Source organism: Schistocerca gregaria, chromosome 7 (genome assembly GCF_023897955.1).
Source record: "Schistocerca gregaria isolate iqSchGreg1 chromosome 7, iqSchGreg1.2, whole genome shotgun sequence".
In the NCBI taxonomy this organism is placed as follows: domain Eukaryota; kingdom Metazoa; phylum Arthropoda; class Insecta; order Orthoptera; family Acrididae; genus Schistocerca; species Schistocerca gregaria.
Genome location: NC_064926.1, coordinates 237,387,036 through 237,403,062, shown reverse-complemented (window position 1 = coordinate 237,403,062; position 16,027 = coordinate 237,387,036). Strand labels below are relative to the sequence as shown.

General features: G+C 43.8%; 1 protein-coding gene across 1 annotated transcript; it reads left to right on the top strand.

The window, feature by feature from the left end:
- Positions 1 to 1,329: 1,329 nt before the first annotated feature.
- LOC126281872 (G-protein coupled receptor dmsr-1-like) lies at positions 1,330 to 6,636 on the top strand. The gene has a single exon (XM_049981149.1). The coding sequence runs from the start codon at positions 2,174 to 2,176 to the stop codon at positions 3,326 to 3,328; it is 1,155 nt and encodes a 384-aa protein (XP_049837106.1). The 5' UTR covers positions 1,330 to 2,173; the 3' UTR covers positions 3,329 to 6,636.
- Positions 6,637 to 16,027: the final 9,391 nt, after the last annotated feature.

Below are 16,027 nucleotides of genomic sequence, written 5' to 3'. Positions count from 1 at the left end.
TCTTGTTTGAATCTAGTCTGAGCCCACAAAGCTGTACGTTCCTTTCGCCTCCCATATGATTAATTAAGATGTACGAAGTCGTGTAGTTTTATCGGGACCTGGAGAATTGTTTCATGCTCAGGCACAAGACAGCTATGAATGTTCCACCTTTTTCTCATACATGAATATGAGAATTTTTTTAAACTAATATAGTATTCCCGTCGTATTCTTTCTGACTTACCACGTAGTCACCCTCATTCAAAAATACAGTGGTCCGTATGCTTATGTTTTCCAAGAATATTTCAGTGCTGTTTTTCTAAGCTGCACAAAGGGGGCAGTGATATTAATGAAACATAATTTGAGAGGAAGTCCTCACCACTAGAGTGCATAGCCTAAATTTTATTAATTTGCCACATATTTTATAGCGCGATTTGACTTTGCGTAATTTTACAGAATTAATTTAATTATGTTTAATTATGATTATGCTATCATACATAATTTGCCAGTTCGGTCTGATTTTTGATGTGTAAAGAACGGCTTGGGGTGGTGGCGATATTGTAATTTATAATAGTTCGTACCTAAAGTAAGAGCGGCAACGGCCTTGCAGCAGTGGATACACCGGTTCCCGTGAGATCACTGAAGTTAAGCGCTGTCGGGCGTGGCCGGCCCTTGGGTGGGTGACCATCCAGCCGCCATGCGCTGTTGCCATTTTTCGGGGTGCACTCAGCCTCGTGATGCCAATTGAGGAACTACTCGACCGAATAGTAGCGGCTTCGGTCAAAAATACCATCATAACGACCGGGAGAGCGGTGTGCTGACCCCACGCCCCTCCTGTCCGCATCCTCCTCTGAGGATGACACGGCGGTCGGATGGTCCCGGTAGGCCACTCGTGGCCTGAAGACGGAGTGCTTTAAAGTAAGAGCAGTGAATACAGAAATCGCATGCGCACCTTCGTCAGTAGCACTACTACTACAGGAGGGGTATGTTGCAACCTGAATTTGTACAAGTTCATAAGAAATGCAATTACAAGAAATGTCGGTTGCCTGGGAGTTTTTTTGAGTCCATTCAGCCTCACTGTAATGTAAGAGCCACTCGCTTGGGGCTGATGATGCAAGAGTTCTGCCTCTCTCGAGATATGACCTGTTTCACAACTCTTTCACGCTGCTATTCTTAAAATTAGTATCGAGACGGACATGTATTAGGTCGTAAGGCCGCGTAAACAAACGCGGTGGGCGCCACAGGCTTTCGTCGCCGCCCACTACCCACGCGGTATCAGCTATCGAGCGAGTGCGCATGCGCGACGTCTCCTGTAGCAGAGCCGACCACGACTCCGCGCCTTGCGCCAGTCGGACGCCGGCAGCCGACGCCGACGCAACCTCCACTGCGAAGCTTCGCGCGCCGCCTCACCGGACTACGGACGCGTCCTGTCGGAAGAGTAAACAGTGGGTAGACAGGTCATCCTGCGACTACTAGTTTAAATTTCTACCGTGTCCTACGTAAAAGCTCATTTCTGTCGGGTATCAAAATTTTTTAACGGTGAAGAGTACTAGTAGTAAACGGTCAGACAGCGTGGGATACCATGTGCTGGTTTGAGTCGTGTTGACAAGGAAAAAAAATTTCAATGATTTTAGTTTTACATCAGAAATGTTTTAATGGAGGATGAAGAACGTCAGACTAGTTTTCTTCTCTTCTCTTAGAAGCACGAGGGGGGAAATGGCAATAATGACTTGGCCACTCTACATGAAAAATTTCCTATAGTTACGCAGTGCATCAATAACGAAAAATATGTTTCCGTCGGCAGTGAGATACTGTCGTTTTTAGCAGTACTTTGGTAAGCTTTGCGCTTACCTTTCAAGGTTATTGAAACGTCGCTTGACTGAGTGTGACATTTAAGTACAGAGCTACAGTAACTATTTAAAATTACGTTCGCTGTCATGAACCCACCTGTGATACTACTCTAATTTTTTGCAGTTTTCTGGTAAGCTTTGCGCTTACTTTTCAGGGTTATTGAAACGTCACTTGGCTGAGTGTGACATTTAAGTACAAAGCAACAGTAACTATTTCAGATTACGTTAGGTGTCGTGAAGGCACCTGTGATACTAGAGTAATTCATCGTGACGTCATGAACGTAATCAACAAGTAGTGACACTATTATCATCTGTGAGGTAGCTGGGACCACGTGTACACCGAGGCGATGACGACTGAGATCATTTTCACTTCTGAGAGCGTAATGAATGGGACGAAGATGATGGACGCATCGAGCGAAGTGACGGCTGCCAACGCAACGGTGGAGCCGCTGTTCTGCGGTTCGGGCCTGCAGCAGTTCCACACGGGCTACAAGGAACTGCACGGCTACTTCAGCCTGCTGGTGTGCATCTTCGGCTCGGTGGCCAACTCGCTGAACATCGCGGTGCTGACGCGGCGCGAGATGCTGTCGGCGACCAACAGCATCCTGACGGGCCTGGCCGTGGCCGACCTGCTGGTGATGGTGGAGTACGTGCCGTACGCGCTGCACATGTACCTGCTGCGGCGGCCGCGGGCGCTCACGTACACGTACGCGTGGGCCGTGTTCGTGCTGTTCCACTCGAACTTCGCGCAGGTGTGCCACACGGTGTCGATCCTGCTGACGGTGACGCTGGCCGTGTGGCGCTACCTGGCGGTGGCGCAGCCGCGGCGCGGCCAGATCGGCGTGCCGTGCACGCTGGCCGCGGTCGGCTCCGCCTACGTGCTGGGCCCGCTGCTGTGCACGCCGCACTACCTCGCCTTCGAAGTGGCCGAGCTGCGCGAGCGCAACGCGACGCTCTACTTCGTCCAGATGAGCCGGCTGAGCCAGGCGGCCGGCGGCCTGCTCGGCGACGTCAACTTCTGGGTGTACGGCGTCGTCGTCAAGCTGACGCCGTGCGCCGCCCTCACCGTGCTCAGCCTGCGCATCGTCGCGGCGCTGCTGGAGACGAAGCGGCGCCGGCGCCAGCTGACGGCGTCGGCGTCGGCGTCGTCGCGCCAGCAGGACAAGGAGCGCCAGACGGACCGCACGACGCGCATGCTGCTGGCCGTGCTGCTGCTCTTCCTGGTCACCGAGCTGCCCCAGGGCGTGCTCGCCCTCCTCAGCGGGCTGCTGGGACACCGCTTCTTCGCCGAGTGCTACGTGCCGCTGGGCGAGCTCATGGACGCGCTCGCGCTGCTCAACTCGGCCGTCAACTTCATCCTGTACTGCAGCATGAGCCGCCAGTTCCGGGTCACCTTCTGCCAGCTGTTCCGGCCGCGCGCCCTCGGCCGCTGGATCGCGGTCGAGATGTCCCACAACGGCGTCACCACCACCAACAACGCGACGCAGGTCACCCAGCTGTAGTACGTCCGGTGGGCCAGCTGGGGCTACTCCGACGTGGTGGAGCGTCATTCTCTACCTGTCGCCTTTAAGTGCAGGCACCGCCGAATGGGCTAATCTCACATCAGACATCATCCACTATTTCCCACCTTGGCCGTTTGAAACGTCCCCTTAGAAAAATTTACGATTGACTGTGCTGACAAACCTCTTACATTATTTGATTTTCAAACAGCTCAGCAGAACTGAACGTACTCAGACATTTCGCTCTTTACCTATTCTGATCAACACTAAACTGACACACAATATTTTTAGCGCAACGTAATAATCCCTACAAATAATGGCCCTGTCTAACATTAATCTATACCTTTCACAAATCACTTACCTCACAGAAATCTTCGTTACTCGAACTACTGCAATACAGCGAGCGCCAATACTGCTAGCTAAATAAGAGATTCTAACTACTGAAGGCACTAACTACTGATAGGCACAGTTAGCAAATGAAAGATTTTGATAGAGAACAAGCAATGTATTTACCTTAATAGTGTTCAAAAGTCATAATATATATATCAGTCCATGATATCCAAAATTAGAAATTTACTCTTTCTGATGGACAACTTATCATATCCTTGACACACACAGTCCTGTTAGGCGCTAACACAAAACAAGCTGCCCTTATTTGTTTTTAGTGTCCACCTTTGGTCCTATCTGTTAAAGATCCCACACCGTTCAGCAGAAATCCAGGAGAGGAGGATCAAGTGTAATGTGGGCAGTCTTTTTAGCACATTTCTTCCAACTTCTGTTTTGTTTCCTAGTAAATCTACGGACCAATATGTCATGTGCATCTGCATGATCACTCTGCAATTCACACATGAGTATATGAATGCGTTGTGTCTGTTCTATTGGACATGTGCGAAATTACATCACCACACATCCATATGAGTTTGTTCGCCTCGATGGGCTATGAATCCACCACCCTCAGTGCGAATACACAATCACCTCCAGCAGGAATCTCAAAACAGCGAGCAACGGTAACTTGGACGGGGACTACGAATAGGTGGAGCTGGGTGGGAATATGGGCCGAGCGACGCACCTAGATAGTCCGTCCAATTGTAATAAACACTATGTGCAGGTGGCGCAGGGGTTTTAACGCAACTACTTACTCAGCAGAAGATCCGCTGTTAGAATCCTGGACACATTTTTACTCGACGCCGCGAACTCCTCATAAAGTCCCGATACAGCTAACATCTTTCCTATTCCTTTCCTTTCCTATTTCTCCCCTCCACCTTCAGTTTACATAAAATCACACTTAAGTATCTAATGGAGAGTTCATATTATTCCTCTGTCGTTCACTTTCGCATAGCACATGGGAAATATGAGTACCTAAATCTTTCAGTGTGAGCTCTGATTTTATTACGACGATCATTTTTTTTCTGTGTAGCTGGCAGTCAACAAAATATTTAGCCGTTGGGAGGAGTAAATTAGTGACTGAACTTTCGTGAAAAGATCTCGTCGCAGCGAAAGACGCCTTTGTTTTAGTGACTGTCATCCCAAATCACTATATCCGCGATACTCTCTCCCCTACTTCGCGATCATACAAAATGTGCTGCCCTTCTGTGAACATTTTCGATGCCATCCGCCAGTCCTATCTGGTAAGGATCCCATACCGCGCAGCAATACTGCAGTAAAGGACGGGCAAGCGTCGTGCAGGCAGTCTTTCCAGCAGATTCATTGCATCTTCTAACTTTTCTGCCAATAAAGTGCTGTCTTCCGTTCACTTTCACCTCAATATTTTCTGTGTGGAAGTTCCAATTAAAATTGTTTTAATTGTAGTCCCTAGCTGTTGTGGTGATGGAAAAACATTAAATTAATGTGGTATTTCGTGTAATCTACATTTAAAGGAGTTTCTTCAGTACTCTTGTGGGGAACACTGCAAATTTATTTGTGAAAAAACGGTATCACGAAACCACAACAAGCAGCTGTAATGTATATTTATTTACCGAAAACTGTATGGCATGAAGATACAATATGTATAAAGTCATGAAGAACATAGTGTACATGTTTATACACGCTGCAAATGTTCAGATAATTTTTGGGGTTGGCTGTAAACAGTCGCCGGTATTTCCACAGGAGAACACCCAGGATAATTTTCAGGACTTTGTCGTGAGACGGACGTGGTGGCCGAAATGTCGACTATTGTCGACAACGCCACCCGGCTGCTTCCCCGCAAGTTATTAGAACTTCGCATACGCCAGGATACACTCAAGTCACACACGTTACAGATAGAAGCAAATATAACATCACTCGTAACTTAACTATGCGTACGTTTTCTTACACATGGTTCTATCAGTCGCTAACTTAACGTCCTTTTATCTCTGCCTTTTCTTTTCTTTTTTGTTTAGATACTGCAGCGGATAATAATTAAGCTCTTGACAACAAAGAACGTTCATTTAACGTGATGTGATGGTATCCTTGATTATCTGCTACACACAGTAGTTCATCTTAATTATTATTACACTTAATTATCTGTTAACGTGTAAGTGACTTGTAGGTGGTCGCTTAACCAAATCTGGCTGTCCATAAATAAAGCCGGCCGGTGTGGTCGAGCGGTTCTAGGTACTTTAGTCTGGAACCGCGCGACCGCTACGGTCGCAGGTTCGAATCCTGCCGCGGGCATGGATGTGTGTGATGTCCTTAGGTTAGTTAAGGTTAAGTAATTGTAAGTTCCAGGGGACTATGACCTCAGATATTGTGTCCCATAGTGCTCAGAGACATCTGAACCATTTGAACCATAAATAAACATACATTACAGCTGCATTGGTGATTTCGTGATGCCGTTTTTTAAACGCTTTGAAGCTGCGCAGAACTGTTTATAGACAAAATTTTGGACACTTTTTGTTTAGTATCAATTACCACTTTTAGAACAATGCAGGCATCTTATTGAAATAATTTGGCATTTATTTTTGACCTTCTGATGACGTTACTAGACGGTAAACGACAACATCAACTTTGAACTACCGAAGAGGTCTTGTCAAATTGTCTCATGAATATATAGATTAAGAAGAGCAGAGGGCCTATAATTCCTCCTTGGCGAACGGCAAATGTAATTCCGGCTTCACCATCAATGACTACGAAGAGCGACCTTTGTGACAGGGTTTTAGGAATCCAATCGCACAATTCAGACGACGACTCATAGGTACTCAATTTGATTAGAAGTTGCTTGTAAAGAACGATGTCCAAAGCCGTATGGAAATATATGAATATGGAATCAACTTCAGATCCCCTGTCGATAGCACTCATTACTTCGTGTGAATAAAGAAGCAGTTCTGTTTCAACCGAAACATTATTTTCCTAATCCCTGCTGGTAATTTGTCAATAGATCGTATACTTCGCGGTATTTTATAATGTTCGAACACAGTATCTTAACAAATTCGTGGATGCAAGCAACACCTGTTCCTTCGTTACTCCAACCAAATGCCATTGTTGTTGTTCTTTCCGCCAAAATTTCGTCTCCTGGAACTTGCTTTTATCTTTAATTACTTTATTACCCTTTCCTTCTCATCGTCCTCTGATGTAAAACATTTACTTCTTCGACAGTCGATGCACCATGTTTCGAAAATCAGTTTTCTACGCTGCAGCGAAATGTTCGACGTTTGGACGGTAGGGAAGAGGTACTGACGGAACCAACCGTGAGGTATTGTGTGTGAGACGTACGACACGCAGCGTTGAGATTGCGTTCTGACTGGAAATACTTATTTTCAAATATCTTTGTCGACCGTGCACACACTACTTCTGTTTATTTGTTGGCTTGCAGATTCTGGTTTTATCAGAAAATAGATGCGTCAGCGAATGAAGGCTTATTATTAGAAATGTGCGTGGACTTTTCTGTAAAGAAGTTGTTTACTGCCACGTTTCTTAGACGACCAGCGATAACACTTATTAGACTGCATGCCTCAGTATACTTCGTCTCTTATTTTATGCTGTCAGCAAAATTGAAATGAAATTATTTCAACGCTTCTGTCTTTTTATGAATATTTTCAGTTAAGTGCCATCAAACAGTTTTCAATCGCTTTCCAGTGAAGTTTATACCATTCTTTTACAACACTTATTGCTTGGTAAAAATCATATTTGCTAGAACTATTTTAACACAAGAAGATGTCACTTTTCACTTCCTGTACCGTTTCACGAATTGTTTCCACATTTTCAGCTGCAAGATTTTTAGGTAAAACAAATCATGAACCAAATACCTTCTTGCTTAACTCATAAAATAGGCAAAATCAGTAACGTCAGTTATTTTCAAAACCTTCAACATGTTTTATTTTCTGCATAACATTTGCTACATTTTTAAAGACTTCATCTAAAACAATAATGCATGTGTTAATTTTACAATGGTCAGAATGTAACTAATGGCAGAATTGAGATGAAAATTACAATTTTATTATGAAAAATGTTCGCAAATTGCGAATATGATATTACATCAGCTGTACAGTTTACTATAGACTTTTGAAAATTTTTGCCGGACCGGAACTCGAAGCCAGGTTTTCCGCGTTATCGCAAGCGGTCGCTTTACACGCTTTGCTCATCAGTGCTCGCCTCCAAAACCAACCGAAACTTCCATATATCATACTGTCTACGTCCCACAGTGCTCACACAGGGAGAAGCAAAGTTTTTCTAGTCAATGAGCCTTGATTTGGCATGAAATACAGTTAGTGCAAAGTCTATATTTGACAGTATTTGTATAGTTGGATAAAAATGTTCTACAGACATGCATGCATGTATTAAATCATGAAATATTTTCATAGACTGCGAACACGATATTACATCAGCCGTACGGTTTACTATAGATACATAGCGGGTAATCCGATTTCGAATCCCAATGCGGCACCAATTTTCATGTCTATAGTGAACAGTTCAGCTGATGTAATACCGTATTTACAGTCTGCAAATGTATTGTATAGTTTGATAAGGCTGTCTATCGTCAGCAGTGTCTGTTCCTTCAGACTTGCATGCATTCTGAAAGACATTCCCATCGAATTACACAAACACTGTCAAACACAGACGCTGCACTAACTGTAAAATTTTGTCCATTTCATTTTTTGTTTCATTGCTACTAATAATTACTACAGAAAATGTGGCTCAGCTTCGCGCTGGTGCTTGCTTTAAATGGCCAGGCCGTCGACCCGGTGAATATTTAATCCGATGACTGGCCGTGCCGAGAACAGCTGTCACCTCTCGCACGATCTCTGCGTCCCTCACACAATACGGAAAACACAAAAGAAAAACTTTGTAGTTTTTATATCGGGTAGCTACTACAGGCAAAATCTTACCATTCACGGTGAACGAGGTGTCGTAGTGATTAGCGCACTGGACTCGCATTCGGGAGGACGACGGTACAAACCCGTTTTCCGTGATTCCCCTAAATTGCTTCAGACAAATGCCGGGATGGTTCCTTCAAAAGGGTTCCCCATCCTGCCCTAATCTGATGGGACTGATGACCTCGCTGTTTGGTCCCCTTCCTCAAATCAACCAACCTTTCAACCATTCACATATTACGTATTAAACAACCCAAACCTACATCACTGTAGATGGCAGGTCGTTAGTCGTTGGATAAATCAGTCGGTTAGACCATCTGCTGCAAAAGGAAAGTTTTTAGACTCGGGACCATGTCCACCACACAGTTTCAGTTTTACAAGAAAGTTAAAGTACCGTGTCGTTCACCGGGCTACTGGGCTACGTCAGCAGTACTTAGTCGTCTCAACCTCTCTGTGTTCCTAGCCACCTGTACGTATCGGTTACAGCTGCTGCAGTTGATTCTATTCATTGCAATCTTCAGAAATTTTCTGTGGCAGATGTTCTTCATTCAATCGTTGTGCCGAGTGAGGTTCTCAGTTAATTCATTCCTTACCGTGTTACTCATTGTCACATTCCTTGTTACTCATTGTCATATTTGTATCAATTTTCGTAGAACGCGCTCAGTACTTCTCCTTTAAGTGCACGGTATTTTCGTGTCTCTTCTCTATACCTCCATTTCTTGGACTTTTTTCTTATTCCTTTCCCGTTTCCGCAAAACTCACCCGAAGCTTAAACAACATCTTGACTTTATATTAATGCTATTGCTTGTTACTACGTCACTTTTGGCGATTTATCTGGTAATAAATACGCAGTCAGTCGCGTTTTTACTATTCATTCAACCATGAACATGTTTTGGAGACACTGCAGGCTCATCACAAGAACATTATGTTGTGGACCAAGTGTGGCTAGATGGAGTGCTGATGCTGAGTGCATTACATTGTGGTATCCATATCACGTCTCTTACTATAATGTATATAATGTCCGCCAGCTTAGCTGGGTGGTGACGTGCTCGCCTCCCATGCAAGCGGGTCCGGGTTCGATTCCCAGCCGGGTTGGAGATTTTCTCCGCTCGGGGACTGTGTGTTGTGCTGTCCTCATCATCATTTCATCCTCATCACCGCCACGCAAGTCGCCAAATGTGGCGTCGACTGAAATAAGACTGGCACTTGGCGGCCGAACTTCCCCAGATCTCCCGGCCAATGATGCCATACGATCATTTCATTTCATGTACACTATTAAGCTACGTACACAACTATACACAGTATTTAGTTGCATTTGGTTTTACAATAATTCATAGAAAGTAAACACTGAATGTTTTTACAAAGAATATCAATATATCCACATTATTTGTACAAACATCCAGTGGATATATCCATATTATTTGTAAAAACATCCAGTGTTTGCTTTCTGTGAATCAGTATAAAACCAAGTGCAGCTAAACACTGTGAATATTTGTGTACATAGCTTAATAATGTACATTATAGGAAGAGATCTGTTATGGATACCACAAGGAAGTGCACTCAGAATCAGCGGTGCATCTAGCCACGCTTGGTCCACAACATAATGTTCTTGTAACACCTCCATCTGCTGATGAACCTGCAGTGGCTCGAAAACATGTTCATGATTGAATAAATCGTAAAAAAGCGACTGTTTGCATATTTATCATCAGATAAATCGACAATTTAAATCACAGTCGCAGATCTTCATCCGCATATACTGAACATACGTTACTTTTATGTATGATGTCATTCTTCCAACCGATTATGGTATGTCTGTGAGATGCTCCGGTTTTGTCAGTTACTTCACTATAAATCCGACTGGATTTAAATCTGAGTCTTTCCTTCCTTCCGTCTGACTCCTGTCTTGTGATGAATCTTTTCGTGTTCTCAGCAGGTGTTCGGCAAGCGAATTGCACTGCGCGACACATCTCACCTATAAAGCAATTGTCATTTGTATCAACCCTTCGTCAGCTGTGATACCTTTTGCCATCGTTTCATCAGGTATTATTTCTTTTTGACCCCCCCCCTCCCCCCTTCATTGAGGAAATATCTATCGTACAAACTTAATCAATGCGTGTATTGAGCATCTGATTAATTATCAATCATTAAAGAAGGTAATCTTCTACACCTGCGTCTACTTCTTTCTCTACCCTAGCGTTCATCCCGGCTAGTGCGGGATCCGCTTTTCCATGATTTGGCAAGTTTTGTGATAACATTCAACTTTGTGGCTGGATCCCCTTCCTGATGTCATGGTCGTGTGAGCTGTCTGTCTGCGAATCGTCTAAACTTTGTTCTGCATGATATCATAACTGCTTGCGCACTGTATTCTCTGAGGTTGAAGTCGGGAACCACGCTAGCACTTATCTAAACTAGCGAGGCAAACCGCCTAAAACCCCACTCAGGCCAGCAGATGCACTCAATACACGATCGTTAATCCGCCACCCCGATTCGATCCGGCTCTGATTGACCTTCCCGTCTCGTAACTTAGAGCACATTTTTACGATGTTCATACAATATAATATGATAATTATTTTTGACTTATCTGTTGTGGTTGTTTGCTAATAATGCGACTATGGTTATTTGGCAGAAACAGTAACCACTCGCAACTTATCGTCTTCAAATGTTTATTCTATATTCAGGTTGCTCCCAAGCCACTACCGGATTATCAATTACAAGAACATATTGAGTTGTTGCGTAAGTTCACAGTGTTTTTCCGTAAGTTTAATAAACGCAACAGATACACATAATAGAGAGCTATAATAGAGAGTCATCAATATTATATTTTCCTTCACTGTTTAAAATAGTCTGCCAACGCTGGGTTTACTTTTCGATTCCGCGACTATTGAAGTCATGCGGTTTTGAGACGAAGAACTCGTGTGCCATGTTCGGAGCGTATTTTCATCAGGTAAGGAAGTTCTTTGAAGGTTGTTTGATAGAGAACGGGAAAGGTGAAAATCAGAGGGCGCGAGATGAGGTGAATAAGGTGAATGAGAAATAAGTTACCAACCCGAATTCTGTATAGTGCTTTTTGTCAGTCTAGCAGAATGTGGACGGGCGTTACTATGGAGTAGCATCGGTTCAGGCAGACTTCCTGGTCGTTGTTTTGGACTGCGTCTGCAAGACGTATCAGCTGTTGACGATAAATGTCAGCAGTGATGTCTGCACCGCGGGGAAGTAATTCGTAGTGGACCACCGCTGTTCCACCAGAAGCATTACGTGGATACGCTCGGGTCTTCGCATCGGAAGTTGCTGCTTTGTTTAGGCTAAGCAGTTCCTTTCTTTTGCTTATATTTGTTGTGTTGACAGAAGAGCCAACACCGTGTTACGAGAGGAGGCTGAAATGCACGCGTTTTAGCTCACGCAGGTTGGCATGAGGAGAGAAGAACTATATTGACGTGAGGTCTGGAACATGACAGGGAATGAGAATTCAGAAAGCGGACATAATTAGTTTGATACTTAACTTTAATCCATTAATGATGAACGTCGCTCTTGACGGTACATGATTCGCAATATTGTCTGTTCAGAATTCATTCTAATTACAAAATATGGCGCCTTGCTAGGTCGTAGCAAATGAGGTAGCTGAATGCTATGCTAAACTATCGTCTTTGCAAATGAGAGCGTATTTAGACAGTGAACCATCACTAGGAAAGTCGGCTGTACAACTGGGACGAATGCTAGGGAGTCTCTCCAAACTAGACCTGCCGTGTGGCGGCGCTCGGTCTGCAGTCACTGATAGTGGCGACACGCGGGTCCGACGTATGCTAACGAACCGCGGCCGATTTAAAGGCTACCGTCTAGCAAGTGCGGTGTCTGGCGGTGACACCATAATATTAATATAAAGGCACTATTTCTCGTCACCAGTAAGTATATAGGACATAAATGATCGGTGTTGTTCATGAGCCAATCGATGACGTGCAAGCAGAATTGCAAATATGGCCGCCGACTACTTTTTATGATTTCGACTTAGAGCATTCGGTACTCTTACATAAGAGTCTTGAACATTTCTCGTTGGATGCTGATGTTGCATGAAGATGGAATGATCAGAGTTAATCGCATTTGCCAGTTATCGAGTACAATGACGTGGATCCGTGTGGATTAATGACTTTAAACGATGTTCATCAAACCCTGAAGGTCTTCCTGAACGTGAAGAGTCACTAATGTCAAAACGAGGAAACCATTTTCTTGCCGTTCTCTCGCCAACGGCATTATCCCCATACACGGCGCGTAAGTTTCTGGTTGACGCCACCGCTTTCACTCCTCTGTCGAACTCAGACAGAAGAGTATGCAGGAAATGTTCCGATTTCTCCAACTGGCATTCCATTTTCTAGTGTCCACAGCTCAAGTCACTGTCTCCCGATAAACAAACGCATGGAATCGGAATACCAATATGCAAAACAAAAACGCTACGAGCTTATGCACAAACCTAGTAATTTCGTAAGCAAAGTGGAAATCTCATTTTTACGTTTATTTGTGAAACTGACAAACTTCACGATGCAGAGTTTGTAGCGTAGTTAATGCTGTCACTGGACTTCATTTCGACAGTTTCCCTAAATGTCTTCTTAATCTATGCCGAGAGGAAATCCGTATTGTTCGCTGTTTGTACTGTAACCAAACAGTTGGGATGGAGTATAAAAGAATGAGCACCTATATCTGCGCTCGACGCAATTGAAGACGTCAGTTAGGGAAGCTGTGGAAACATAATGTAAAACTGACAATATTAACTGGAATGCGAACTCTAAAATCTGAAGACTGTCGTGCGCATATAGTCAGTACGAGGTAACGGCATGAATTAATATCTTTCGAAACATATGGAGTTTAATGACTCCACAAAATCAGTGATTATTTCCAGAAAACAATTCTTAACTTGTGCCTTTTCTCCCAGAGTAAGTTCTTTGTTCACATTTGATCAATCTTTGACAACGAGCGTGCATTGGTCGACAACCATGGCCAACTGATATGGGTGGTAGACGAAATTTCAACAGTTGACGAGAAGTGGGTTCAAGATTCGTCAATTTTTTGCTTGAGTTTTACAAGGAAAAATTTTTTGAAGACGTTTTGTGTTGGGAGGTACAGAATAGGGACAGGTTCGTGACCACCTATTTTATCGTGAACACTGAAACAAATATAATCGATTTACATCTCCAAAAGCTTTCAGTGATTCTCAGATTTGACAAATGCGTAATATCTTTTCTGTTAGAAAACGTGTGAAATTCTATAAGAGTATTTATGGAAAATAGCATAATGCGCTCCAATCACTTTTTCTAAACGAATTGGGAAAACACTTTTCGGTAGTACGCTGCCATTTTCATGCCCTTACTGTACTATACGGGTCAGCAGCACCATCAGATTATTCGCCGACAAAGGCTATTTGTCTATTGGAAAGTGTCACCACTGTATGATTGAGTGTGCAGAAAGATTTGGGACCAATTTTCCTCTTGAGGTAGTGAATAGAAGCTCTCTTTAAACGTTTTCTCTAAGAAAAGAAGCCAACGGCCTTGCCACCGTGGTACCATCGGTTCCCGTCAGATTACTGCTGTTAAGCGTTGTCGGGCTGGGCTAGCATTTGGATTGGTGACCATCTGGTCTGCCGAGCGCAGCTGGCAAGCGGAGTGCATTCAGCCCTTGTAAGGCAAACTGAGGAGATACTTCATTGACAAGTAGCGGTTCCGGTCTCGTAAACTGACGGCCGGGAGACCGGTGTGCTTACCACATGCCCCCCCCCCCCCCCCCCCATATCCGTATCCAGTGACGTCTGTGTTTGCGATCCGTACCACGTCGAATTAAAGGAAGACTCCGAAACAGTTCAGAGGTGGGCTGCTAGATTTGTTACCAGTAAGTTCGAAGAACATGCAAATATTACAGGGATGCTTCGAGAACTCAAATGAGAGTCCTTCGAGGAAATTTACTGAGAACATTTAAAGAATCAGGATTTGATGCTGACTGCCGATCGATTCTACTGCTGCCAACGCACATTTCACATAACGACCAGGAAGTCAAGAGAAACTAGGGCTCATACGGAGGCAGCTAGATAGTCGTTTTTCTCTCACTCTGTTTGCGATTGTAACAGGGAAGGAAATGACTAGTAATATTACAAGGTAGCCTCCAGTACGCACCATTCTGTGGAGTGTATTTGTAGGTATACATGTAGCTGCAGATGTAGATTCTGTTTCTTAAATGAGAACCAGTACGCACCATTCTGTGGAGTGTATTTGTAGGTATACATGTAGCTGCAGATGTAGATTCTGTTTCTTAAATGAGAACCAAGTACTGGATATATGTAGTTTACTTTAAAAGAATTCAGGACGCTTACCCGACTTGGACATCTGAGCAAATTATTTTAGTTGCAACAAGGTCCAGAGCCACCATAAATTGCCTGATCATATTGTTCTACTACGTTGGATGTCACTGAGCGGAGTGAATCTTTATTTTGTCTCCATAGGGAAAACTGAATGTATGTTTGGCAAAGTTGATTCCCCAGTCCGTTCTTGGATATATGTAGTTTTTTCGAAGACTTTCCTTCGAAATCATTGGACTATTCGGACAGTATTCTTATTCGGGAATTCAATCTTTTTTTGTTTTTCCCAGAGAGGTATTTCACTTCTTTTTTTTATTACTTATTACATCGAATATCATGAACAATGTCTATTAGACCGAGTAGGAAGTATGTTTACCGCTTCTTTGGAATATGTGTTTCCGACTGGCTCATTACTCAGGTCTACATGTTAGGCGGGGTCCACTCATACTGAGGCCAACACTGACACTAACAGTGTTCGTCCAATGTGTGACAGCGTTGGAACCAAAGTTGGCCGAATGTTGGTACGACTAAGTTGCTTGTCGCTATTTCGACCAAACAGCAAAGGACATTGGGCCAATACCGATACGCCGACCACACATTGGCGCCCATTTGCTTTTTTCTGTCTTTGCCATTTCGAAACCGAATTTGTTTGTTCTTTCTTCCTCGAACTTATTTCGAAGTTAAATATGTCGAAATGTCTCAAAAACAGCGGGGCTATATTACTCACATTGAAAACGAAAATGCACAGGCTGCGATTTGTTCGTCAGACATCTTTACTTGGACTCTATTGAGTTCAATTGAATGTTGGCTCCAATGTGTGGGCACTGTGCCAGAAATATTGGCCAGTGTTGGAGCCAGCGATTGCACTAAAGAGTGGACGAAGTGTTAGCCGTAACAACTTTGCTTTCAACAAATGATGATCTTGGAAAATAAGTTCATACAGATAAAATACATTACTATGTACGGAGCACTTCTTTATACATTTAGTTTCTTTGATGGTGAGCATTCAACTGTCAAGAATATCGTCGGAGACTTGACATAATCACCGATCAGGTAAGAAATGAAACATAGACGAAAAAA